This window comes from Kogia breviceps, chromosome 18 (genome assembly GCF_026419965.1).
Source record: "Kogia breviceps isolate mKogBre1 chromosome 18, mKogBre1 haplotype 1, whole genome shotgun sequence".
Classification (NCBI taxonomy): Eukaryota; Metazoa; Chordata; class Mammalia; order Artiodactyla; family Physeteridae; genus Kogia; species Kogia breviceps.
This window is the reverse complement of record NC_081327.1, coordinates 45,589,555-45,613,516: the sequence shown is the minus strand read 5'-3', so window position 1 is coordinate 45,613,516 and position 23,962 is coordinate 45,589,555. Positions and strand designations below refer to the sequence as shown.

At 43.0% G+C, this 23,962-nt stretch overlaps 2 protein-coding genes across 8 annotated transcripts in view; one reads left to right on the top strand and one right to left on the bottom strand.

Moving 5' to 3' along the window:
- The window catches only part of AARS1 (alanyl-tRNA synthetase 1), a 57,771-nt gene that overhangs the window by 24,154 nt on the left and 9,655 nt on the right, over nt 1-23,962 (bottom strand). Inside the window, exons 2-4 of one of the 5 annotated variants that reach the window (XM_067019558.1) lie at nt 3,472-3,645; nt 1,984-2,041; nt 348-444 (exon numbers count right to left, since the gene is read on the bottom strand). The gene's annotated coding sequence lies outside the window, so the exon portion shown is untranslated. Of the gene's footprint in view, nt 1-347; nt 445-729; nt 830-1,210; nt 1,331-1,983; nt 2,042-2,657; nt 2,978-3,471; nt 3,646-23,962 lie in introns of those variants that run through there. The other 4 variants (XM_067019560.1, XM_067019561.1, XM_067019557.1 and 1 more) reach the window with 4 other exon arrangements.
- Nucleotides 886-22,150, top strand: LOC131745568 (ATP-dependent RNA helicase DDX19B). Of its 3 annotated transcripts, none has more exons than XM_059046089.2 (12): nt 886-1,004; nt 10,242-10,290; nt 11,177-11,230; nt 12,289-12,424; nt 12,706-12,798; nt 15,143-15,245; nt 16,030-16,144; nt 18,625-18,802; nt 19,175-19,412; nt 19,961-20,123; nt 20,587-20,778; nt 21,212-22,150. In XM_059046089.2, the coding sequence occupies exons 1-12, from the start codon at nt 933-935 to the stop codon at nt 21,271-21,273; spliced, it is 1,455 nt and encodes a 484-aa protein (XP_058902072.1). In that variant the 5' UTR covers nt 886-932; the 3' UTR covers nt 21,274-22,150. The 3 variants fall into 3 exon arrangements, with proteins under 3 accessions (XP_058902072.1, XP_066875664.1, XP_058902073.1); XM_059046090.2 differs by lacking the exon at nt 886-1,004 and adding an exon at nt 2,913-3,208; XM_067019563.1 differs by lacking the exons at nt 886-1,004; nt 10,242-10,290; nt 11,177-11,230 and adding an exon at nt 2,815-3,208.

Genomic DNA, 23,962 nt, shown 5'->3' with positions numbered 1-23,962 from the left:
GTCCGCCTGCCGATGCAGGGAGCATGGGTTCGTGCCCCGGTCCAGGAGGATCCCACATGCCGCAGAGTGGCTGGGCCCGTGAGCCATGGCCGCTGGGCCTGCGCGTCCGGAGCCTGTGCTCCGCAGCGGGAGAGGCCACAGCGGTGAGAGGCCCACGTACCACAAAAAAAAAAAAAAAAAAAAAAAAAATTTGATCTACAGGGACTTCCTTGGCAGAACAGTGGTTAAGACTCTGCACTTTCACTGCAGGGAGAACAGGTTCAGGGAACTAAGATCCCATATGCTGCAGAGCCTGGCCAAAAAAAAAAAAAAAAAAGATTAAAAATAAATTTAAAATAGGGACTTGCCTGGTGATCCAATGGTTAAGACTCCGCGCTTCCAATGCAGGGGGGCAGCGGTTCGATCCCTGGTCGAACTGGGATCCCACTTGCAGTGCAGCACAGCCTAAAAATAAAATTAAATAAATAAAATTGAATTAAATATTCATTAAAAGTAAATTAAAAATGTTTGATCTGGGGGTCAGGGAGGGGGGATGTGCATTCCTCATTTATTTATTCACCAAGTGAGCGTCTATTATGCGCTAGACCCTAGAGATCAAGATTAAGGAGAGCAGTGCCCTGTCCTTATGGAGCTTCCAACCTAAGGCGGGAGCCTGACATTCAGCAAAAAACAACTTGGTTTAAAAAACTCAAGGCGGGGGAGGGGGAAAAAAAAAAAAAAGCTCAATACCCAAAGGCTACCCCTGTTGAAAGATACAATACCCAAAGGCTACCCTTGTTGTAGACCTAGCCCTTTGCACCTAGGTACTTTGGTGCGCATGCGCCAAAGTCCCCCTTCTCTGATTGGCTGGCGGGACTAGCTTCTAGGCCTCAGCCAATGAGGCTCGGGCTGTGAGCGGCCGTTGGTGGTGCGAACCGCAATGCTGAGGGACGATGGCCGGGGCTGCTATTCCGTTCCGAGGTCGCGCCGTAGGGCGCTTTCCGCTCGCCCTGGCTATGGGCGACGTGAGTATCTCTGAGGGTAGAAACAAGACGTTTTTTTCCACGTTTAGGCTTCTTCCCCGCCCCCACCCCGGGCTGGGACGGGATGGGGGGACAGGAATAATAATAACAGCGTATATTTAATCAAGCCTTCGCCAAGGGCCAGGCACTGGGCCGATGGCCCTTAACCTTGTGACGTTGAATCCTCGAACCGTGAAATGAGTGCTTACCAGGATTTCAGAGGAGACAGGCTGCCTAAGGTCGCGTGGGAGTAAATGCAGTAGGCTGAATAATTCAAATCCAGATGCTCTTATTCCCTTGATTCCTCTCTCCACGCCCCACTTTGGGAACTAGTTTCCTTCTTACCAGTGTCTCACATTGTGCAGGTGTTGGGGGTGGACATAGAAAAGTCTGGAATCCTGGGGCTTTTTAAGTTTTTTTTTTTCTTTTTAAATAGGAAAAGCTATACATACTAAAAGCATTATGGAAAAGATAAGCACTAAAATTCAGGAGAACTGTCTCTTGGGATGGCAACGCAGGGGCTTCATTTGAATCTTAATTGTTTTATTTCTTAAGCCGTGAGGTGGAAATCTAGATGTGTTATAGTATTCCCTTTCCTGTGTGTCTGAAATACAATTTTAAAAGGAAAACACAACACGCACATGGAAAAATTTTCAAAGGATTAACTGTACACAATGAAAAGGAAGTCTCCCACCCCAGACTTCTAGAGCCCCTCACTAGAAGCAACCACTGATACCAGTTTTGTGTGTATCTTATACATTTTCTGTAGTATGTACAAGCATATATGTGAGTTTGTTTGTTTGCACAAGTGGATCCTATTGTATACAGTTCTGCACCTTTAATGGCTTATTTTTAACCTCATTAAACATAAAAGTTCTTAACCTCTTTTAGCCCTGTGATCAATATAATTTGGTAAGACAGTACCAGGGTTGCTTCTCACATGAGGAGATGTAGGTCATGGCCTGCCATAATGCATATTTACCTTTTTCTTCTTGCACATCCTCACCTGTAGGGTCCAAAAAAACTCCCCCAAATTAACCCTGTAAAGAGTGCGGGAGAAAAAGAATCATGGCAAGAAGAGGATTGCGGGAACTGCTTTACCCTTTCCCAAACGTTTTTACTTACAGTCTACAAGTAAAATTCCCCATAGAACCCACTGTTATTTGAAATTAATTTGTCACACACACACACACACACACACACACACACACACACACACACACACACACACACACACACACACACACACACACACACAATTCTCCCAGTCCAGAACCCTTAAATGAGAGAGCTGGGATTCTAGCCAGGCAAGGCTAACTCTAAAAGTCACACCAGAGTGGGGCGAGCCCTCGAGTGAACTCATTTGCTCATAATCTGCTCTGCACAGCCCTTTTCATGGACCTCCTATCAACTTCATCCCTGGTTCTTGTCATCATTCCAGAAACTGTGTTTGGTTCCACAAACCTGCTTGCTTTTTGTCTTTGATTTTCTACCTGGAACACATTTCCCTAACACCCACTCTGAGTATTTTTCAAGGTCAAATTCCTGTAAGTGATGTTGCCACATAGTCTGTGGGACAAATTTTTAACCAAACGGTGTTTGAGAGGGCTGATTCCCAACACCCTAGCCAACACCTGGACATTTAGAATTACCAACCTGAAAAGCGAAGGAAAAAAAATCTGTTTCAAATTCATCTTGCTCACTATCCGTAATGGTTTTGTGTATTGGTATATTCAATCTATATGAGCATCTTCTATGCCACCGTGCTGGGAGAGGATGTGGCCATCTCTCCCAGCACGGTGGCAAAAGAGAGCAAAATGTGGTTTTGCTCTTTGGTTGGAGAGCCGGTTGACAGGAGCTTAGGCACTTTAAGATACTACCTTAGTAGTATAAAGGTTCTGGACGTTGGATAAGAAACCAAGAGCAATGAAGGGGTGGGGGCCTGAAGGCGACAAAAGCGCCAGTCCAAAGCGGCTGAAGGGCGGCCGGTCCGGCGCGGACTCTGACGTCACTGCGGCGCGCCGCTTCCGGTCCCCAGGGCCTGAGCGAAAGAATTCCCCCCTCTGGGGCGGGAGTCTACCCAGATCGCGGATCGCGCCGCGCCAGCCGGCTAGTTTGCCGGTACCTGCGTCCCAGCCGTGCCCGCAACCATGGCCACCGACTCGTGGGCCCTGGCGGTGGACGAGCAGGAAGCGGCGGCCGAGTCGGTGAGTTGGCTTCAGCCGTAAAAGGGTCAGGGGGCCGTTTTGGCCGGGATCAGATGCCTGGGAAAAGACACTTCCTCGGTTGGTCTGGGCCGGGATGGGGTGCGCGTAGGGATGGAGCCTGGACCCTTAGCTGGCTTTGTTTACCCACCCGCCAGCCCCCGACAGGTTACGTAAGCGCAGGTGAGCGCTGCCATCGCTAAAGAGCCCAGGCGCCCGCCTGTCTTCCTGGAGTCAGGACCCTGACTCAACCTATAGTTGCTCACCTATGTAGGTGTCATTTTCCACCTTCCACTTCTGAGCTGCTTGCGCTCAGGAACCATGGCTTATTCATTCATATTTGTGTGCTTCCTCAGCTTGCTCAGTGATGATGAATGATTGACTCTGTAGGCTTGGCAGTCAATAAATCCTCTCCTGATCCGCTTAACTTTGTTCTGGACCTGACACACAGTAAGCAAGATATGGGTTAAACGTTACAATGTAGAATTTATTTTTCCCGCCTAAATATTCGAGTTCTCTTAGTGCTTGGAACCCGCTTTGTTGGTACTTATTTCTATTAATTTCTCGAGAACAAGGACTTAGTCTTATTTTTAATAACTGATAAAAAATTTTCATATGCACATAGAGTCAAATAGTTTTAGAAAGTGGTTCCCGCTAGTTTCTTCCTCCCCAAAGAAAACTGTTATTTCTCTTGACATTGATTTACGATACTGACCTCCTTGTTGCCTGAATAACATGCTTGCTTTGCTATTTCTTGAATTTTCCGTTTTAGGTGTTTATTGATTTTAACACTTTCCTCCATCTTCCTTTCCCCACCACAAAAGCACACCTTCCTATTCCCCATCTTTCCATTATATTGTGATTTTAGTTAGATCAGTATTCTGTGCTTATATTATTAGTAACTCAGGAATACCTTTATTTCCTATACAACTTTTACCTTATTTATAACTGCCTTTTTTTTCTTTGTGTTTATCACCAATTCAACCCCAGGCTCTTTGCTAATTGTCTAAGTTTATCTCAGGATGTTCCCACACATCAAGTGTTCTGTAATTTCCATTTCTCCCAGGTCTTTTAGCCTGTTTCAAACTGTACTAGTGGCCCCAATTCATTTTGGGGGCTGGAGGGGAACAAGGCAAATTTCCCTTTGCCCTCAATCTGGGGACTTCCTCCTCTTCTCTTGTATTGGATCCCTTCCTTTCTGTATCCCCTCTCTTCATCTTTCTCGATTTGGTGGAGCCGTTTATCAGCTTCCTGAAGGTGTATGGGAAGTAAGCTTTTTAAGATACTGCCTTTCTGAAATTAGCTTATTTTGCCCTATCATTTGAACAATAGTATTGCTGGGTGTAGAACTGTTAGTTGGAAATTATTTTCTTGCCAAATTTTAAAGACATTGTTCTATTGCCTTCTAGATTTCTGTATTTGTTGTTGAGATGTCAGAGACCATTCTGATTCCCTATGTCACCTCTTTTTCCCTTTCTAAGCTTGAAGAATCTTCTATTTGTCTCCAGTATTCAGAAAATTCATGATGATGTGTCTTGATACGGGTCTATTTTCATTCATTTTACTAGGCACTGGGTGGGAACTTCAATCTGGAAAACTCTTGACCTTGTGTTATTAGAAATTTTCTTGAAAAATTTCATTTTTGATTTCTTCCCCTTAGTTTTTCTTCATTTCCTCTTTCCAGACTCTTATCAGTTGAATGTTGGATCTCTTGGACTGCCTTTTAATTTTTTTAAGTCAAGTTTATTGTGATATAGTTTATATAAAGTAAAATTCGCCCTTGTTAGTGCTACAGTTCTGTGAATTTTGACAAAGACATACAGTTGTGTAGCTACCATCACAATCTATATATAGAACGTTTCTACAACTCCAGAAAGTTCCCTCAAACTTTTTGCATTCACTTCCTTCTCCCCGCCCATCTCTGGCAGCTGCTGATTTGTTTTGTGTCATTTTAGTTCCACCTTTTCCAAAATGTGGTATAAATGGAATTATATAATATGTAACCTTTTGAAAAATCTGGCTTTCACTTAACATAATGCGTTTGGGATTCACCCATGTTGTTGCATGGATCAGTAGTTTGTTCTGTTTTTTTTTTTTTTTTTTGTGGTACGCGGGCCTCTCACTGTTGTGGCTTCTCCCGTTGCGGAGCACAGGCTCCAGATGCGCAGGCTCACCGGCCATGGCTCACGGGACCAGCCGCTCTGCGGCATATTGGATCTTCCCGGATCAGGGCACGAACCCGTGTCCCCTGCATTGGCAGGCGGACTCTCAACCACTGCACCACCAGGGAAGCCCAGTTTGTTCTTTTTTATTGTTGGGTAGTATTCCATGCACGGGTGTACCACAGCTTGCTTAGTCTTCTGTTGATGAACATTTGTGTATTTTCTAGTTTTTGGCATTTATGAATAAAGCTATTATATACATCAGGATACAGATTTTTGTATGGACTTATGTTTGTATTTTTCTTGGGTAAATACCTAATAGTGAGTTTTGCTGGGTTACATGTTAAGTGTATGTTTAACTTTATAAGTTACAAACCAAACTGTTTTCCAAAGTGGCCGTACCATTTTGTAATACCACCAGCAACGTATAAGAGCTCTAGTTGCTCCACATCCTCACCAGCACAGCATGGCCAGTTTTTTCCCTCCATTCTGATAGGTGTATAGTGGTATGTCACTGAGGTTTTAATTTACATTTCCCTAATGACTAAATGATGTTGAGAGTCTTTTCATGTGCTTATTTGCCACCTGTATAACTTATTTGAAGTGGCTTTTCAAATCTTTTGCCCACTTAAAAAATATGATTGTTTTCCTATTATTGAGTTGGGAGAATTCTTTATGTATTCTGGATACAAGTCCTTTATCAAATATGTCGTTTGCATAAATATTCTCCCTGACTGGAACTTGCCTTTTAATTTTCTTAACAGTACTTTTTTGAAGAGGAGGCATTTTCAATTTTGGCTAATTCTAATTTGTCAATTTTTTCATGATTAGTTCTTTTTGTGTTCTCTCTAAGAAATATACCTTACTCAAGGCCTCAAAGCTTTTCACCTGTATTTTCACCTAGAAGATTTATGGCTTCAAATGTCACATTTATGTCTGTGATCCATTTTGAGTTAATTTTTTTATGTAATAGGAAGATTAGATCAACATTACCACAGTCAATTTTAAAACATTTTCATCACCTCAGAGAGAAACCTGTACCTGTCGGCAGTCACCCCTATTTCTCCTCAACCTCCCAGCCCAGCCCCTTGTAACCACTAATCTATTTTCTGTCCTCTTAGGTATGCCTATTCAGGACATTCCCTATAAATGGAATCATATAATATGTGCTCTTTTGTGGCAGGCTTCTTTCACTTAGCGTGTTTTCATGGTTCATCCATGTGGTGACACGTATCAGTACTTCATTCACTTTTATTGCCAAATGATATTCCATTGTATAGATACCACATTTTATTTATCTATTCATTGATGTCCACTGATGGGCATTTGAATTGTTTCTACTTTTTGACTATTATGAATAATGTTGCTATGATCATTCATATGTACTTGATCATGTACAAGTTTTTGTGTGGACATTTTCAGTTCTCTAAGTGGTACCACTGGATTATATAGTAACTCTGTGTTTAACTTTTGAGGAACTGCCATACTGTTTTCCAAAGTGACTGCATCATTGTATCATCTTTAAGTTTATTATTATTTTTTTGAGATTAGTATCATCTATGAGAGGCACTGTTGTGTAGAAGTTAAGATCTAAGACTTTGTAGCCAGACAGAGTTGGATTTGTATTCTGGGCCCATCACTTATAACCTTGGGCAAATTGCTTAGCTTCTCTGTTACTCAATTTCCACATCTGTTAAATGGGTATAATCATAGTACCTACCTCACTGATTTATGGACATGCCTGAAATAAGTGCTATATAAGTGATTGTTATTATTATTGTTATCTATAATTCATTTTCTTTGCAGGAATCTTTTGAATTACTTATCTATATTGTACAGATTAGTTGAACCTGGATAAGTTTTGTGAATTTACTTAATCATGCACAGGTAAATTATAATAGATCCCAATATTCTAAAACTGAACAAATGAGTAAAGACAGCTCTTTCCTTCTGCCTTGTGGAACTCCCACTGAGAATATCCACAGGAATTCTGTGATGTAGGTGACTCTGACATGTGCAGTGCAAGGTTACTGTGTTTTAAATATTCATCAAGCTCCATTTCTTACTCATTTTAGAAAAGAAAATATTAGATACTATTTGTTTATTTCCTCATTCCCCTGTGGTTCCTCTTTGTTCCCCTTGTTCCTTAGGAAATTTCAGTTTAGAGAAGGGCAAAGGGAGTAGGAAACTCTGATGAGTAAGACTCTAAGTCTCCTATTTCACCATTGTGCCTAAGGCATTCCTTGTTCAGTATAACTGAATTACCATTAAATCTTCCTTCTTCTGTCTCAAGAATCCTTTCTCAAGTAGCTTTTGAATAAAATGCAATGTGTAACTGTATAGATTCCAATTATTTTAACACATCTTAAAAGCCAAAATATTAACTAAAAGCATTAAAAAATGTACATATGGGTGTTTGGGCTTTTTTGCGTTTTGGTTAATTTTTTGGATTGCAAAATAGTTTTGTTTTTTGTTTTTTTTGCGGTACGCGGGCCTCTCACTGTTGTGGCCTCTCCCGTTGCGGAGCACAAGCTCCGGACGCGCAGGCTCAGCGGCCATGGTTCACGAGCCCCGCCGCTCCGCGGCATGTGGCATCTTCCCGGACCGGGGCACGAACCCATGTCCCCTGTATCAACAGGCGGACTCTTAACCACTGCGCCACCAGGGAAGCGCTGCAAAATAGTTTTGAATGAAGTTGCAAGAGAAATTGATTTCTCCTTTTCGGTCCAAGTAAATGGAGCAAAGGAAGGAATCGGAACTAACTGGACTTTCAACGTAAGTTTCAGCGTTCAGTTCAGTGACACTGCAGTAGGTGATGTGAACTTCACTGTCCTGGTGCTTTTGCTGTTTAGGCTTTGAGATCCTTACAGCAAAGTGAGGGAAGAGTATGTTTTCAGAATCTGCTGGAACCTCTCCAAAATTCTGAGATACATTGTAATCAAAACAACATTTCTTGGTTTCATTTACATTGTTGCTATCACCTTTTTCTGTACATTGCGTTTTATTTATTTTAACTGTTTATTTACTCTGTTAGCTTCAATTTTAACAATATACCAACAAAGGAATAGGTTGTCCTTTTATCACTGATTATTACAGTAAAGGATATTTCTAACTCACTTATACCTCAACCCTATCATTTATTTTCGGTAGCAGTTATCACCCTAGGAGTGAGTACTATTAACCCTGCTCTTGTAAATATTGCCAGTAAGCCAGTCTGTCTGTCTGTGTTTTTAACAGCCTTGAATATTAGGCTTAAACCATGTTCATTGGCAGGATGTGGAAGAGGAGTGCTTTAGTGAAGACTAGAATATATTGAACGCCTACTATATATCATACACGGTGCAGGTTGCCTCTTTCATTATCTGTTAGTGTGCTCTCTGTCCTTCAGAATTAATGAAGGATTTTTACTGCTTCATAGTGATTTCCCTTTTGTTTTTTGTTTTTTGTTTTTTGGCCAATTCCCTGTCTTGCCAGTCTCTCCAGTGTGTTCCCCCGCCCCCTGCTTCCTCCTCCATCCACCCCAACAGCGAGGTAGACAGACACCAGAAACTCCCTTATCAGTTTCCATCAATAGAAGTGAGATTCCTCCGTTCCCAGCTAACCACCCATTAAAACAGTTTTTTCATTCCTCCTTCCACTTTCCCGCTTCTTGGACTTAGAGGAAAAGCAGAAATGAACCTCAAGACAGAAAACCTGTGCAGGTGGTGCTTTAAGCAATAGCCATTTGATTGTGGTGATTTTCATTCTTTTTCCCTTCTCTACGTGATGTCTTAAGCCCCACTTAATATTTTATGATTAGAGCACCTGCTTTGGCTAGATCCAAAGATCAACTAAAAATAAAAATATACCCTGTCTTTAAGTTCTGTTCTTTTCTTCTTTCTTTCTTGCTTTTTTTGGGGGGGGCTTTATTGAGGTATAATTGACAAATTTTCATACTAATAGGGGAGATAAGTCCTTCCAGGATATCCCTAACTTACAGTGTTTGATCGAAGTCCTAATAAATCTTTCTTTGAAATGTCTTTCCTTTATCCCTTCCTTTCTATTCCCACTTCATCCTGCTGGGTATTTTTTTATTTTTTTCCCAGTATACGGGCCTCTCACTGTTGTGGCCTCTCCCGTTGCGGAGCGCAGGCTCAGTGGCCATGGCCCACGGGCCCAGCGGCTCCGCAGCATGTGGGATCTTCCCGGACCGGGGCACGAACCCGTGTCCCTTGCATCAGCAGGCGGATTCTCAACCACTGCGCCACCAGGGAAGCCCCAATCCTGCTGGGTATTTTGACTACATACTGTGCCATGAAGCTCTAGGCTGTTCCCAATTTAAAATACCAGCCATCTAGCACAAGGCAGCCCGAGTGTGAGGATGCATAGTGGCGTGCTGTGGCCCTGTCGTTCCAGCACAGCCCGCAGCGTGACGGATTCCCACCCGCAGATGCTTTGCATTGCAGTCTTCCCGCCTCAGTGTTCTCTGAAGAATGACTGCATTTTCCAGTATCTCTCTAAATTTCCTCTTGTTTGAAAAATGAGAGTGACAACTCAAATGGAATTCTGTTGAGAGGTTGAGAGAATCTGTGTAATCCGGGCATTAAGCAAACTCACAAATTATAATTCTTTTTAAAGATTGTAATTAGGAAGTGTGGATTTTGAGCTGTTGTGTAACCAGTTTTTTTCAATTGGTTTTGTGGGATATTTTGTTTATTCTCACTCTAACATTTAGTAAACAAAAGGAGCCCAGCAGAACAACCTAATGAATATGTCCTAACGAATAGGTCATGAGAGTGGTTCATTTCTTCCCAGCTTCACTGGGGGAGGCACTATTGATGCAGAATCTTTTAAGTGATTTTCCTGACACTCTCCCCACCATGTTCTCCATTTAGTTGAGCAACTTGCATCTTAAGGAAGAGAAAATCAAACCAGATGCCAATGGTGAGTAACTAAATGCTAGTTTGAAAATAAAAATAATTTCCTTTAGTATTAATGTTTTAACATAACAACGGTCTGGAAAAAAATTGTGTACCACACAGGGGGCTGGAAGATATTGGCAGTCATTTGATTTGGGAATCAACAAACGGGATTGTTTGGTGTTCTGCTTCATATAAGCATGAGGATGCCTAATTGGCTTATAAATTATAAAGTGTATTACTAAACATGAAAATATACTGCCAATGATTATTTGTTTTTTAAAATATTCCTCAATTTGAGATGAGATAGACAAAGTATGAACAACCTGAGGGTTAACCTATTGTAATTATTCTGTAATCGTATCTACCAAAAACCTAAGATGTCCATTGAATTTTTGTTGATGTATTTAACATTATAGGGCAGAAATTGTAACACTTACCTCACTCTGAATTATTTTTCTGTATGTTTTTATAGAACTACAACATTGAATATATGTGTCTATTAATCAACAATTTATATACAAAGAGTCTTAATGGCACTATGGTGTATGTATATTGACGAAATATGATTTGCATAGATATAGATATTCCTCTGTTGAGCATCAAGGTGGTTTTGGTCATTGCTGTAACCATCTTTCTGTAACATGAGAGAAATATCGATGCTGTTAGGGATTAATATTAGTTTTTGAGGTAAAGTGAGAGGACTTGGAAAGAACTGAAATATAAGCGACAGCTTTCATACCTTTGTTTATATAGGAACAATAAAATGTTTTTATCTGTGGCTTGGTTTCCTCATTTATTTTTTTGCTCCCCAGGCCTTTACATTTCTAGTGTCTCATAGAATTTGAATTGTCTCAGCTGTTGGGTATGGGATGTGATTTTGAATGACGGCCGCTTTGTGTCTGATAAAGGTGCTGTGGTCAAGACCAGTGCTAATGCAGAGAAGGCAGATGAAGAAGAGAAAGGTAACCTAGCCTAGAGTTACGTATACATGAAGTTCTACAGTCTAAGAGAATGGAATGTTATGAGGTTTCATTTTTACACCCTACTTTGCTGGACTTCAGTGGGAGTCACAGTGCTAATAAAAGATGAACATAGTCATTGGTAACGGGATTCTAATTCTTTACATTTTAGAGAAATTTTACTTTGAACAACTGGTAAACTTCAGAAGCAGCAGAAAATATTCCCTGAATGATTATCTTGTATTGGTCGTTATAAAAGAAATTTTAACTTGTGTCGCCATTTTCTAATAAAATTATATTTGTTGGTATTTTGACACATTTAATGAACAGCTTATCCAACATCAAGATACAGACTTTGTTAATTTGTTTTTTTTTTCCATTGTTGTGATGTTTTTTCAGCTCATAATTTTATTATTTTCTTTCTTTATTTTTGGCTACATTGGGTCTTTGTTGCTGTGCGTGGGCTTTCTCTAGTTGCAGCGAGTGGGGGCTACTGTTCGTTGCGGTGCGTGGGCTTCTCATTGTGGTGGCTTCTCTTGTCGCGGAGCATGGGCTCTAGGCACACAAGCTTCAGTAGTTGTGGCACATGGGCTCAGTAGTTGTGGCGCACGGGCTTAGTTGCTCCACGGCATGTGGGATCTTCCCTGACTAGGGATCGAACCTGTGTCCCCTGCATTGGCAGGTGGATTCTTAACCACTGCGCCACCAGGGAAGTCCCTTAAGCTCATAATTTTAAATTTACATTGAGTGTAATTTGGGGAGTAAATATTTGGGTTTGGATAGGAGGAATCAGTAACCTCAAGAAAGGATAGTTGTTAGGAATAGAGTTCTGGAGAAGAATGTGAGGCCCCAACAGATGATACGACGAGTATCATAATTTTTCCCTTTAATAAAACTATTTTAATTGCATTTATAAATCAAAACTAAGCTATACCTTGAATTAGGAGTCCCAGTACAAATGCATGTTATTGCTTAAAATACCAGTGGCACCTTAATTCAGATGAGATCACGCTGGATTTCATGGACTTTTAAAAATCTTCACGCTCTTTTTTTCCTGACAGAGGACAGAGCCGCCCAGTCCTTACTCAACAAGCTGATCAGAAGCAACCTTGTTGATAACACCAACCAAGTGGAAGTTCTGCAGCGGGATCCAAACTCCCCGCTCTACTCAGTGAAGTCCTTCGAGGAGCTTCGGCTGTGAGTATTTACTTTCTGTCTCTCCCCTTTGTGTTTAGATAGAAATCCTAGGCCTGTTACAAGTATTTTTTCATCACTACAGAACATTTTTAGTTAACACAAGTTTAATGAAAGAATTTAGCTGCTTTGGGCTAGTAAGTAAAATTTCTAGGTAATTTGTAAAAGCTTTAGCTGCACTCATACATTGTGTCAAGTTCACAATTCTAGTACTGTTAGCTAGATATTTGGCTTCTTTCCTCAACCAAAGAGACTGTGACTTTCATCTTTAACTGTTTTTCTAGGAAACCACAGCTTCTCCAGGGAGTCTACGCCATGGGCTTCAACCGACCATCGAAGATACAAGAGAATGCATTGCCTTTAATGCTTGCTGAGCCGTATGTGTCCTGATGCAACTCTATCCCGTTTTTAACCTCCCATGGTTTTTTTTAACTTTTATTATTTTAAAAAACTATACTAGTAATACATGCTCATTTTAGAAAAGTTAGAAAACAGTGAAAAATAAGAAAAAAGAAATAATTTGTAATCTCCCTCTCCCCTACACTATTAATATTTGAAGTAGAGACTTCTAGATGTTTTTCTATGTAAACTTGCATATGTATACTTTTTTCTTAAAGGAACCATATAAAATGTTTAAATGTTTTTTTGATATGATAATTACATAATAATATTTCTATGTTGGTAAATACATTTATATACACCATGATTTCATTATATGGATAAGTAAAATATATGTGTCAAATGTAGAAGACAAAAACCAAACAGGGTTCTAGGAGACCAGAATAGTACAATTGCTAAGTTCGTTTTCTGGTGCAGTGCTTCTTACTCTTTCATAGGCGTTTGAATCTCATAGGAATTTATTAAAATGCAGATTCTGATTTCAGTAAGTCTGAGGTGGGGACTGAGGTTCACCATTTCTAATAAGCTTCCTGGTGTTGCTGGTGCTGCTGGTGTCAGACCACATTTTGAGGAACAAGGTTCTAGAGCATGGGGAACTTTTTATAAAAACTGATCCCTACATCACATATGATTATCTAAATTTGTACTGCATATAAGCCTAAATCCCCCTTTCCCTATTTCTCTGAAAATAGATACTTTAGGTCTATATTTTCTCAAAGTTTTTTTTTTTTGTTCTGTGTCATAATGTATTTTTCAAGATGGATAATGTCTTTTGAGCATACTTAAAAATGAATAAATTGAATGTTTATTAGATTGTTTCACATTTGCCACTTGTATTTATGGATCTTGATGCTTTCATAGATGCTCAGTGTTAGACTGTCAATGTTAGAAGAGATCTGAGAGAATTTTAGTATTTTTTCTTCATTAATGTATTTATTGAGGGCTTGGTTTGTAACAGATACTATTCTAGGCACTTGGATACATTAATGAACAAAGCAGACCAAAATTCTTGCTCACAAGGAGCTTACATTCTAGTTTGGAGTATAGATGATATATTTTTATTAAAAATAAATCAAGGGGGCTTCCCTGGTGGCACAGTGGTTGAGAGTCCACCTGCCGATGCAGGGGACACGGGTTCGTGCCCCGGTCCGGGAAGATCCCACATGCCGCAGAGCGGCTGGGTCCGTGAGCCATGGCCGCTGAGCCTGCGCATCCGGAGCCTGTGCTCCGCAATGGGAGAGGCCACAACAGTGAGAGGCCCGTGTAATGCAAAATCAATCAATCAAATATATAGTCTGTTAAAAGGTGATAGATTGTAAATATAATTAATGCCACTGAATTGTACACTTAAAAATGGCAAATTTTATGTTATCTATTTTACCACAATTGAAAAAAATCATTAATGTAATATACCAGAAAGCATTGACTTGTATACTTTAAATGGATGAATTGTATGGTATATGAATTGTATCTCAATAAAGTTCTTTTTTTAAAAGGTGATAAGTGCTAAGGAGAAAAATAGAGCATGATGGGGGGATTGGGAATACCAAGGACCTGACTGCAGTTTTACTCTCAACGTTTTATTATGGAAAAGTTGAAAGGATTTTATAGTGAACACCTATATACCCACCTCCTAGATTCTTTCACTGACATTTTACTGTGACTATTTACTATGCTTTATCATGTATCCATCTACCAGTACATCTTTTTTAAGGCTCTTCAAAGTAGGTTGCAATTTTAAATCAAGTAGTTAGGGTAGAATCTCACTAAATAGGTGATATCTGAGCAAAGACTTGAAGGAGAGAGTTGGCATGTTATCATCTGGGGACGGTGGTACCAGGCACTGTATAGCCGGTGCAGAAGTCCTCAGACAGGAGTGTGGCTGGCATGTTTCCAGCGCAGCGCCGGGGCCACTGTGGTGGAGTGGAGGAAGGGGGAGTGGTGAGGTGGTAGAACAGCTAGTGGGGAGCCACATCAGGTGCAACCTTGTAGGGCATTAGAAGAATTTTAACTTTTGCTGTGAATGAAATCTGGAATGATTGGAAGGTTTTTGAGCAGAAAAGTGACATGAGCTGACTCACGTTTTAAAAGAATCACTCACTGCTATGTCAAGAAGAGATAAAAGATAAGGAGTTCTTCAAATCCCACCATAAAATCTTCTATTTGTGAAGCTAGCATATGTAACTTTACTACAGAATCCAAGGCCTCCTTCTGTAAATTAAGTTGGAATATTCATTCTTTAATTCAGCTTTATGCTTCATTTTTATTCACTGAAAGAATGCATGAGATTTATACTCCTAAACAGTTTGTTTTCTTGTGCAGCCCACAGAACTTAATAGCGCAGTCTCAGTCTGGTACTGGTAAAACAGCTGCCTTTGTGTTGGCCATGCTCAGCCAAGTAGAACCTGCAAACAGATACCCCCAGGTAAGGGCGTGGTGAATTTGGGTTTTCTAACTCATAGCTGGAAGGGAAATGCCATTTGATGGATTAAAAGCCGAGCTTTGTATTACTTTTCACATAAACTAGAACCCCGTAAGTTGAGCACAAGCAACATGGTTGATCTTCCAGTAATAACAGAAATCCTGTTGCCCTTTCGATGATTTGCCAGTCCTGGGATACTGCTGATCCGTTTGGCTTCTTTAGTTGCAAGAAAAACCTCCTTAATCTACAACTATCATCCATTAGGTACTTCTGAGTAAGAGAAAAGGAAGCTTATGTCCAATTGGAATTTCAGATCCCTGCTCCCATGGGGCTTTTGGTACTCCAGTGGCCAACAGCTGTTCTCAAGTGTCTTTACCCAGCCAGAGTTCTGACCCCTGAGAATTATAGCTTATGACTCTGCAGCTTAAAGAGTCAAATGGTGGGGCTTCCCTGGTGGCGCAGTGGTTGGGAATCCGCCTGCCGATGCAGGGGACACGGGTTTGTGCTCCGATCCGGGAAGATCCCACATGCCGCGGAGCGGCTGGGCCCGTGAGCCATGGCCACTGAGCCTGCACGTCTGGAGCCTGTGCTCCGCAACGGGAGAGGCCACAACAGTGAGAGGCCCGCGTACCACAAAAAAAAAAAAAAAAAAAAGAGTCAAATGGTGTGCACTTCATATATTCTTTGCTTCAGCCTCAGCGGGAGGAATCATTAAGTTCTAATGGTAATTCCCTGTTGCATAATAGTGAGTGTCTTGAATTCTCTCTCTGCATTCTTTCCCTACCAGTGTCTGTGCCTCTCCCCAACTTATGAGCTCGCTCTTCAAACGGGAAAAGTGATTGAGCAGATGGGCAAATTTTACCCTGAACTGAAGCTAGCTTATGCTGTTCGTGGCAATAAATGTGAGTATGAATATGTGATCCTTGTTAATTAAGCTAATTACTTTTTATTTTGAAAAATTTCAAAATGTATGCAGTTGAAATAATACAATGAACACATGTGCCTTCCACCTAGATTCGAAAAGTTAACATTTTGCCATATTTGCTATTTGCTTTATCTGTATATGTGTCCGTTTTTTGTTTTTTTTTTTTTTTTTTTTGGTGAATCATTTGAAAGTAAATTGTAGACACTGTGGCTCTTTATTCCTAAGTACTTTAGTGTGCATTTCATAGTAAGAACATTCTGAAGCATATCCACAATATCCTTATCACAACCAAGAAAATAACACATGTTTAACAACTAACATCTAGTCCATTTCATTTCCCCCAATTTGTCCCAGAAGTGTCTCTTTATGTCTTTTTTGTTGAACCAAGACTGAGTCAGTGTATATGCATTGCATTTGGCTGTTATATCTCTTTCTTTCAATCTAGAATAGTCACCTCACATCCTCTCCACTACATTACATTTGACTTTTTGAGCAGACCAATTACTTATAAAATAGCCTGATTATTTTTAATGTCACTGGAAGAGCAAAAGTATTCTAGAATGTTCATGGCAAGTAACCCTGGGAGATATTTTTATTATTCTTTTTTCTTTATCCATTCTTTCTACTTTTGCTTGTTTTACAACAAACTAACAATATTTAAGTAATTATAAATTCATTGGAATCTTGGTTGAGTCCTATGGATCTTTAACACAAACCTGTGACTTGATGACTGGCAGAAGTCCACTCAGTGTATGTGTCCTAATGCCAACTTAAGTCAGTTCTTTTTTAAAAAAATGTGTTTGTTTATTTATTTATTTGTTTTTGGCTGCATTGGGTCTTCGTTGCTGCGCACAGGCTTTCTCTAGTTGCGGCGAGTGGCGGCTACTCTTCGTTGCAGTGCGTGGGCTTCTCATTGCAGCGGCTTCTGTTATTGTAGAGCACAGGCTGTAGGCACGGGGGCTTCAGTAGTTGTGGCTCGTGGGCTCTAGAGCGCAGGCTCAGTAGTTGTGGCGCATGGGCTTAGTTGCTCCGCGGCATGTGGGATCTTCCTAGACCAGGGCTCAAACCTATGTCCCCTGCATTGGCAGGCAGATTCTTTTTTTTTTTTTTTTTTTTTTGTGGTACGCGGGCCTCTCACTGTTGTGGCCTCTCCCATTGCGGAGCACAGGCTCCGGACGTGCAGGCTCAGCAGTCATGGCTCACGGGCCCAGCCGCTCGGAGACATGTGGGATCTTCCCAGACCGGGGCACGAACCCGTGTCCCCTGTATTGGCAGGCAGATTCTCAACCACTGCGCCACCAGGGAAGCCCTGGCAGGCAGATTCTTAACCACTGCGCCACCAGGGAAGTCCTCTTATGTCAGTTCTGAAGAGAAAAGTAAATACGACAATAAAACTTAGTGGAAAATCTAAGTCTAGATTAGATGTCTTAAGATATCTAAAATATTGCAGTTTGAATTTGAGTTAGAATGGCAGAGGATTCTGAGTATTTGTTTGTGGAGGGCAGTAATTGGTTTGTTAACTGAAGTAAAAAGGAGCATTTGTTAGCTTTAAGTTGACTCAACATGCATGTTAAGGCAAAATTTTCTCTGTGACTTTTAAAAAAATATTTATTTATTTGGTTGCACTGATTCTTAAGTTACGGCACATGGGCTCCTTAGTTATGTCATGTGAACTCTTAGTTGCAGCATGCATGTGGGATATAGTTCCCTGACCAGGGACTGAACCTGGGTCCCCTGCATTGGGCGCGTGGCATCTTAACCACTGTACCATCAGGGAAGTCCCTTGGCTGTGACTTCTCTGGGAGCTGGTATGTATTTGCGTAAGGTTATACTGTAATTAAAGGACTAAAAATTGAATCAGTAAGTACCATCTAACCCAAAATGAGCCAAATTCTCAATTTCAGGCTGCACAGGGCCAAGAATGTGCCATGCTATGCCAGGCCTAGTCTGGGGAAGCACTCTTAAGAGAGGCAGTTTTTTTCTTGGAAAAAACAAAACCTTTCATAATGAATCTTATTTACTGACCTGGGAAAGGGGCATGTAAAGGCAACTGACTCATTTGACATAGATGCTGGGAGAACTGAGAGGCAGAGTATACTGGAGTGAGAACTTTGAAAAAGTCTACTTGTGAGGAAATGCAAACCCAGGCAAGGGAGAATGATGTTGACAGAGAAGAAATAAAGATAAGAAATCCTTGAAAGAGGATTGATGATTATAGAGAATGTAAAAGAATACCATTTTCATCTCCTTGTTTATACTCTTACCAAATCTTTTCAGCATTACTGTTCTCTGTGTGTTTGTCCATTAAATACTGTAGTGCTATCCTAACCTTTCCTTAAAATATTAATGCAAACATCAAAACAGTTGCTTTAAAATACATCATAGCTTTAGAATTGCTCAGAGAGTAGAGCTGGCTTTGCCATAGAAGTACCCACGGAACACATCTTGTCTCCACAGTGGAAAGAGGTCAGAAGATCAGTGAGCACATTGTCATTGGCACCCCTGGGACCGTTCTGGACTGGTGCTCCAAGCTCAAGTTCATTGACCCCAAGAAGATCAAGGTGTTTGTTCTGGATGAGGCTGACGTGATGATAGCTACTCAGGGCCACCAAGATCAGAGCATCCGCATCCAGAGGTAGGAACTCGTGAGCCAGGAGGAACTTCTTGGCCTCCTGATCTGCAGCATTATCTCCTTTTACTTGACCCTCCTCTTCTTGCCCCTGCCAGGTTCTTTACTCTGCAGCTCTCAGAGACACTTGTTTGGTGGGCCATTTCCATGTTGCACTGACCGTACCCCCAGCCTGGGTTGAGGAAGGAGACTTAGGGACTCTACCACCACCCGTCCCTGCCCCCACGTCTGCTCCTCCCTCCTCCCTGCAGTGCTCCTGCCTGCTTTGCCACCTTCCTGGGGACACAGGTCATCCAAGCCTGGGGAGGCTGTGCTTCTGTTCCTTCCAGTGAAACACTCTGTCGGGGTCATGTTGAACACCTGGGCCTTCCCTTGCAGGATGCTTCCCAGGAACTGCCAGATGCTGCTTTTCTCTGCCACCTTCGAAGACTCTGTCTGGAAATTTGCCCAGAAAGTGGTCCCAGACCCAAACATCATCAAACTGAAGCGCGAGGAGGAGACCCTGGACACCATCAAGCAGTATTATGTCCTGTGCAATAGCAGAGATGAGAAGTTCCAGGCCTTGTGTAACATCTACGGGGCCATCACCATCGCTCAAGCCATGATCTTCTGCCACGTGAGTAGCCGCAGCAGCAGCAGGAGGCGGCCTGCGGGGGAGGAGCTCCCCTGGAGGGTGTGGCCCTGCGCCCTCCCTCTCAGCCAGCCCCACTTAGTGCTGGGGGCCCAGGTTCCCTCCCTGTGGCTGGGGAGGAAGTGGATCACCTTCATCTGCCCCAGGACATATTCTCACAGGTTGTAATGAGTTGTAAGAGGAAGATTGAAGATCTAAACCTCCTTTGGTTCCACTTCTTAGAGATAACTTGGGGAAAAAAACCTCCAAATAACATCCAGGGAATAATTTTAAAGTTTTAATAATATAGAGTATTTAGGAATGAAGACCTTTGGCTCAAACCAGTCTTTATAGATAAACACTAAGATCATTGAAGGAATTTATCCCAAAAAAATCACATGGCTAAAAAATATTCAGAAACTTTAAGCCTAACCTGCTGACAGAACTCAGAAGAGCCTTCATATATATTAATGGCAACAAGCCACTTTTCTGCAGGTGTCTTCATTTTTTTTTTTTACAGGTATCTTCACTTAAAACAATTCTTTTCACTCCAGACCCGTAAAACAGCTAGTTGGCTGGCAGCAGAGCTCTCAAAAGAAGGCCACCAGGTGGCTCTGCTGAGCGGTGAGATGGTGGTGGAGCAGAGGGCTGCAGTGATTGAGCGCTTCCGAGAGGGCAAAGAGAAGGTTCTGGTCACCACCAACGTGTGTGCCCGCGGTGAGCAGAGACTGTGTTCTGGTCTGCAGGCTCGGGGTAGCAAGAGAGATCCTCGTCTGCAGGACACTCCGGTGGTTTGCGGGAGAACCTGTTTTCTAGCAGAGCCTGTTTGGATTCCCTCAGCAGAGGAGAACTTTCACAGAAGCCAGGAGTCCTGACTTGGTGGCTTAGAACGGCGCCTGCTCTTCTTGGGGCCCCCAGTGAGGCTTTAGCTGCTTCTCCAGATACTGGTATCCAGCAGAGGCTCTCTGGAGCCTGATGGCTGATTTCATAATTTGGTCAGCACCTGCCACAGTTCTGTTTTCTCCCTCTGGGTTCTGCTACCTGCCCCGTTGTCTGAATCCCAGAGCTGGCCCCTCCCAGACCGTTCCTTCCACCTGAGGTTGGTGTGTGTAGGCCTGACTGTGGACGGCAGTGATTTTTGTCTCCCATCCTTACTCCTGTCCACCTCTCCTTCATGCAGGTATCGACGTGGAACAGGTGTCTGTCGTCATCAACTTTGACCTTCCCGTGGACAAGGATGGGAACCCGGACAACGAGACCTACCTGCACCGGATCGGGCGCACCGGCCGCTTTGGCAAGAGGGGCCTGGCCGTGAACATGGTGGACAGCAAGCACAGCATGAACATCCTGAACAGAATCCAGGAGCATTTCAGTGAGTCCCTGGGAGCGTCCCCTGCTGGGCCCTTACCTTACGGGGCAAGTCCAGGAGGGGAGGGGAGGGTGGAGGGTAGGTCTTCCTGTGGCCCCGAGAGAGGCCTTTGTCCCTGTCCCATTCCCATCCTTCCCTACGATGTGGAAGTCCTCCGAGAGCACACCTGGAGAGCTCGGGGCTCAGGGACTTGCATGACAATCCCCCCTGGCCAGGCCGAGGGGCCTGGGGCTCTGGCTGTTGCTGTCCGTGTCCCTTGCTGAGTCACTGGAAGCCTTTGGGGTCAGTGAAGGATCCCTGTGGCCAGAGGCACAGCACGTCCCTAGGCAGCAGAGACCTGTGTTTCCTCCCTCCCTGCTGTGCTGTCCCTTCCCTGAGTGTGTGTCTCTGTAAGCCCATGTTGGTCTCTCTTTGAATTCTCTTTTCTTTCCCCCAGAGAAGAAAATAGAAAGACTGGACACAGATGACTTGGACGAGATTGAGAAAATAGCCAACTGAGAAGCCCCTGCGGTCGCCGGGGCCGCCGCTGGTGCTCCCCCCGCGCGGGGCGCTAGTGCTTTCACGGCACAGGCCTCGACAGCCAACACGAGGATGAAGGCGCGAGCAGAGAGAAACTACCTACCTCATTTTAAATTACGTTTGGACTTGACAAAAATTGCGCAAATGATGGGGGAAGGTAGAAAAAAACTGTTTACACAACTTTTGAAGATTAGACATGAATACACAGAAATTTACCTTTTGCAAATTCTGTCTTTTTTTTTGGCCAGCGTTTTCGCACACCATTATGCCAATCTAGATGTGGCTGATCACTTGCTCAGGAGCCTTTGTGGCAGCCCTGGCCTGTTCTCTGCTTAGAATTGTTCAGGCCAGCCTCCGGCCCTTGTGAAAGTGACAGAGTAGAGGTGAAGAGGGAACAGAGAGAGACCGAGCAGGTTAGGCGTGTAAGCCAGTCACCCTGTGTGTGGCACGAAGCAGCACAGGAGACGTGCGAGCTGCCGCTGTGGATCTGGGTGGGGACAGCTCATCTGGGTGCTGTCGGTCCCCTCTGTCCTGATGGCCAGAGCAGGAAGATTTGCTAAGCATGGACCAGAACGCCGACCTGGGATCTTTGGTGTATACAAGTCTGCGTTGCAGACCATGACTTGTTCTTCTCAGCGGGTGCAGTCTGTGTAGAATGCACATCTGATAACTGTGCTTGTGCTTGAGCAAATCCTGTGGAGAAGTCATCGTGGAGAATTAGTGGTGGTCCTGGCTTGCCACAAAAGCTGATCTTGTGGGCACTTGCAGCATCTTTTTCACATCCCTAACATCACCTTGACCGTTTAGTAGTCCTAAGCCAATAAAAGGTGCTCTGAGGTTTGGATCCTCAGTGAAAGTTGTGGTTTCAGGTTGCTAATGGCCAGTCTCAGGGCTCCAGAAGCGATCAGCAGTAGTCAGAAATCCTTGCTTTGCCTCCAGATCACAGAAGGCAAGCTTTTTATCAGAGCTGGGGAATGATTTCAGAATTTAGGCATCTTGATTATAAAGGGATTCTGAATATCTGCGTTCACAGTGCTTGGAATACAAACAGGCGCAACTAAGGGACAAGGTGAACTACAGCCATTCATCTGTCCGAGGCAAGAGTAACTGCCAAGGCCTTTGCTCCATCCTTGCGTGGCATCTTTGTGCAGAGCAGTCAGAGCAAATAATAGTAATGGACACTCCCTCATACCTGGCCAAAGCTGTTGGTACCCACAGAGTGACAGAGCAAAGATGAGATGAAACTGAGTTACAAGAGCAATATGAAACCCCAGCTGAGAGTCCTCTTCAGCTCTTTGACTTCGATACGCAAGGGCCACTTTATCTAGGACCAGGCCTGAAGGAGGGATTTTCTGTGATGAGAACTATTCCAATCCCAGACCTTCCTTGTAGGCATTTCTGTGTTTTAGGGGCAGATTTGTCTCCTGGGAAGGGAAGGGGCCAATGTCAGCCTCCCAGGTGGTTTCCCTAATCTGACGTTACAGATGCTACAGAGAGAACCGCAGACTGTCAGTCCTGCCACATTCCCCTGGGGACACTTGACTGTGTTGAATCTTGTTTGTACTTCTGGCCAACTCTGACCCACCTTGGGAGTCTTGTAAAAAGGGAAGAAATTTTATGCCCCCCCAAACCCCCGCAAAGTCCTGTGGACCAACCCTGAAATAACTTAAAACAAAGGCAATAATTAAAGGAGTGTGGACTCCTGAGGCTGCAGGCTGAGTACATCCCACCTTCTCACAACATGTATAACCTATCTACTGAGTAGCCCTAAATCTGAGCAGGAAAATGGGAAGCGTTGTGCTTCAGACTCTTCAATAGTAGGAATAAATGGGTATCTGGTAGAAATCTAGATTAACAGTTCCTTATCTGGGGCTAGACCCCTAAGAACTCACTGGATGGGTTTTATGGAGTTTCTGAAGTTTATGCAGTGTTTTGAGTTTAAATGTATTTTCCTGGGGAGAAACTCCCAAAGGAGTATGTGTCTTTTTAAAAGGTAAGAAAGACTCACTGTATGGATGGCTCTGGAAAGTCCCCCCAAGTGTCACTGCAGCCCATGTTCATTCCTGCCAGTGCTTAGCCTCTAGGGCGTAATGGTCCATAGCTGCTTCTGTGACCTTGTGCCATTTTGAGACATGAGTGATGTAAAAATGTATGGAGCCCTTGAGCTTCAGTCCCCAGGGTTTCTTCTGCTGATTTTAGTAAGTTCCTATATATGGAATGATAAACTGTGCCCTACAACAGAGAGTAACTCGCTTGAGAAAAGGAGATTTGGGCCCAGTGGAAAATTCTGGATATGTTCATTATCCATAAACAATGGATTTTATTGGTTTTTTTGGAGTGTTCAATGGCTGCATTCATAAGAACTAATCAGTCATTAATGTATTCTTTTTTTAAAATTCCTCTTTTTTTAGCAAATTTTATTGATTGATTGATTGACTGATTGATTGATTGCTGTGTTGGGTCTTCGTTTCCATGCGAGGGCTTTCTCTAGTTGGAGCAAGCGGGGGCCACTCTTCATCGCGGTGCGCGGGCCTCTCACTGTCGCGGCCTCTCTTGTTGCGGAGCACAAGCTCCAGATGCGCAGGCTCAGTAGTTGTGGCTCACGGGCCCAGCTGCTCCGTGGCATGTGGGATCTTCCCAGACCGGAGCACGAACCCGTGTCCCCTGC

Excerpts from the sequence above, each read along its gene's own strand:
- LOC131745568 (XM_059046089.2), top strand. The coding sequence starts at position 933 with ATGGCCGGGGCTGCTATTCCGTTCCGAGGTCGCGCCGTAGGGCGCTTT. Across the intron at positions 1,005-10,241 it reads TCGCCCTGGCTATGGGCGAC|TTGAGCAACTTGCATCTTAA; the intron begins GTGAGTATCTCT and ends TTCTCCATTTAG. Across the intron at positions 20,124-20,586 it reads CACCAACGTGTGTGCCCGCG|GTATCGACGTGGAACAGGTG; the intron begins GTGAGCAGAGAC and ends TCCTTCATGCAG.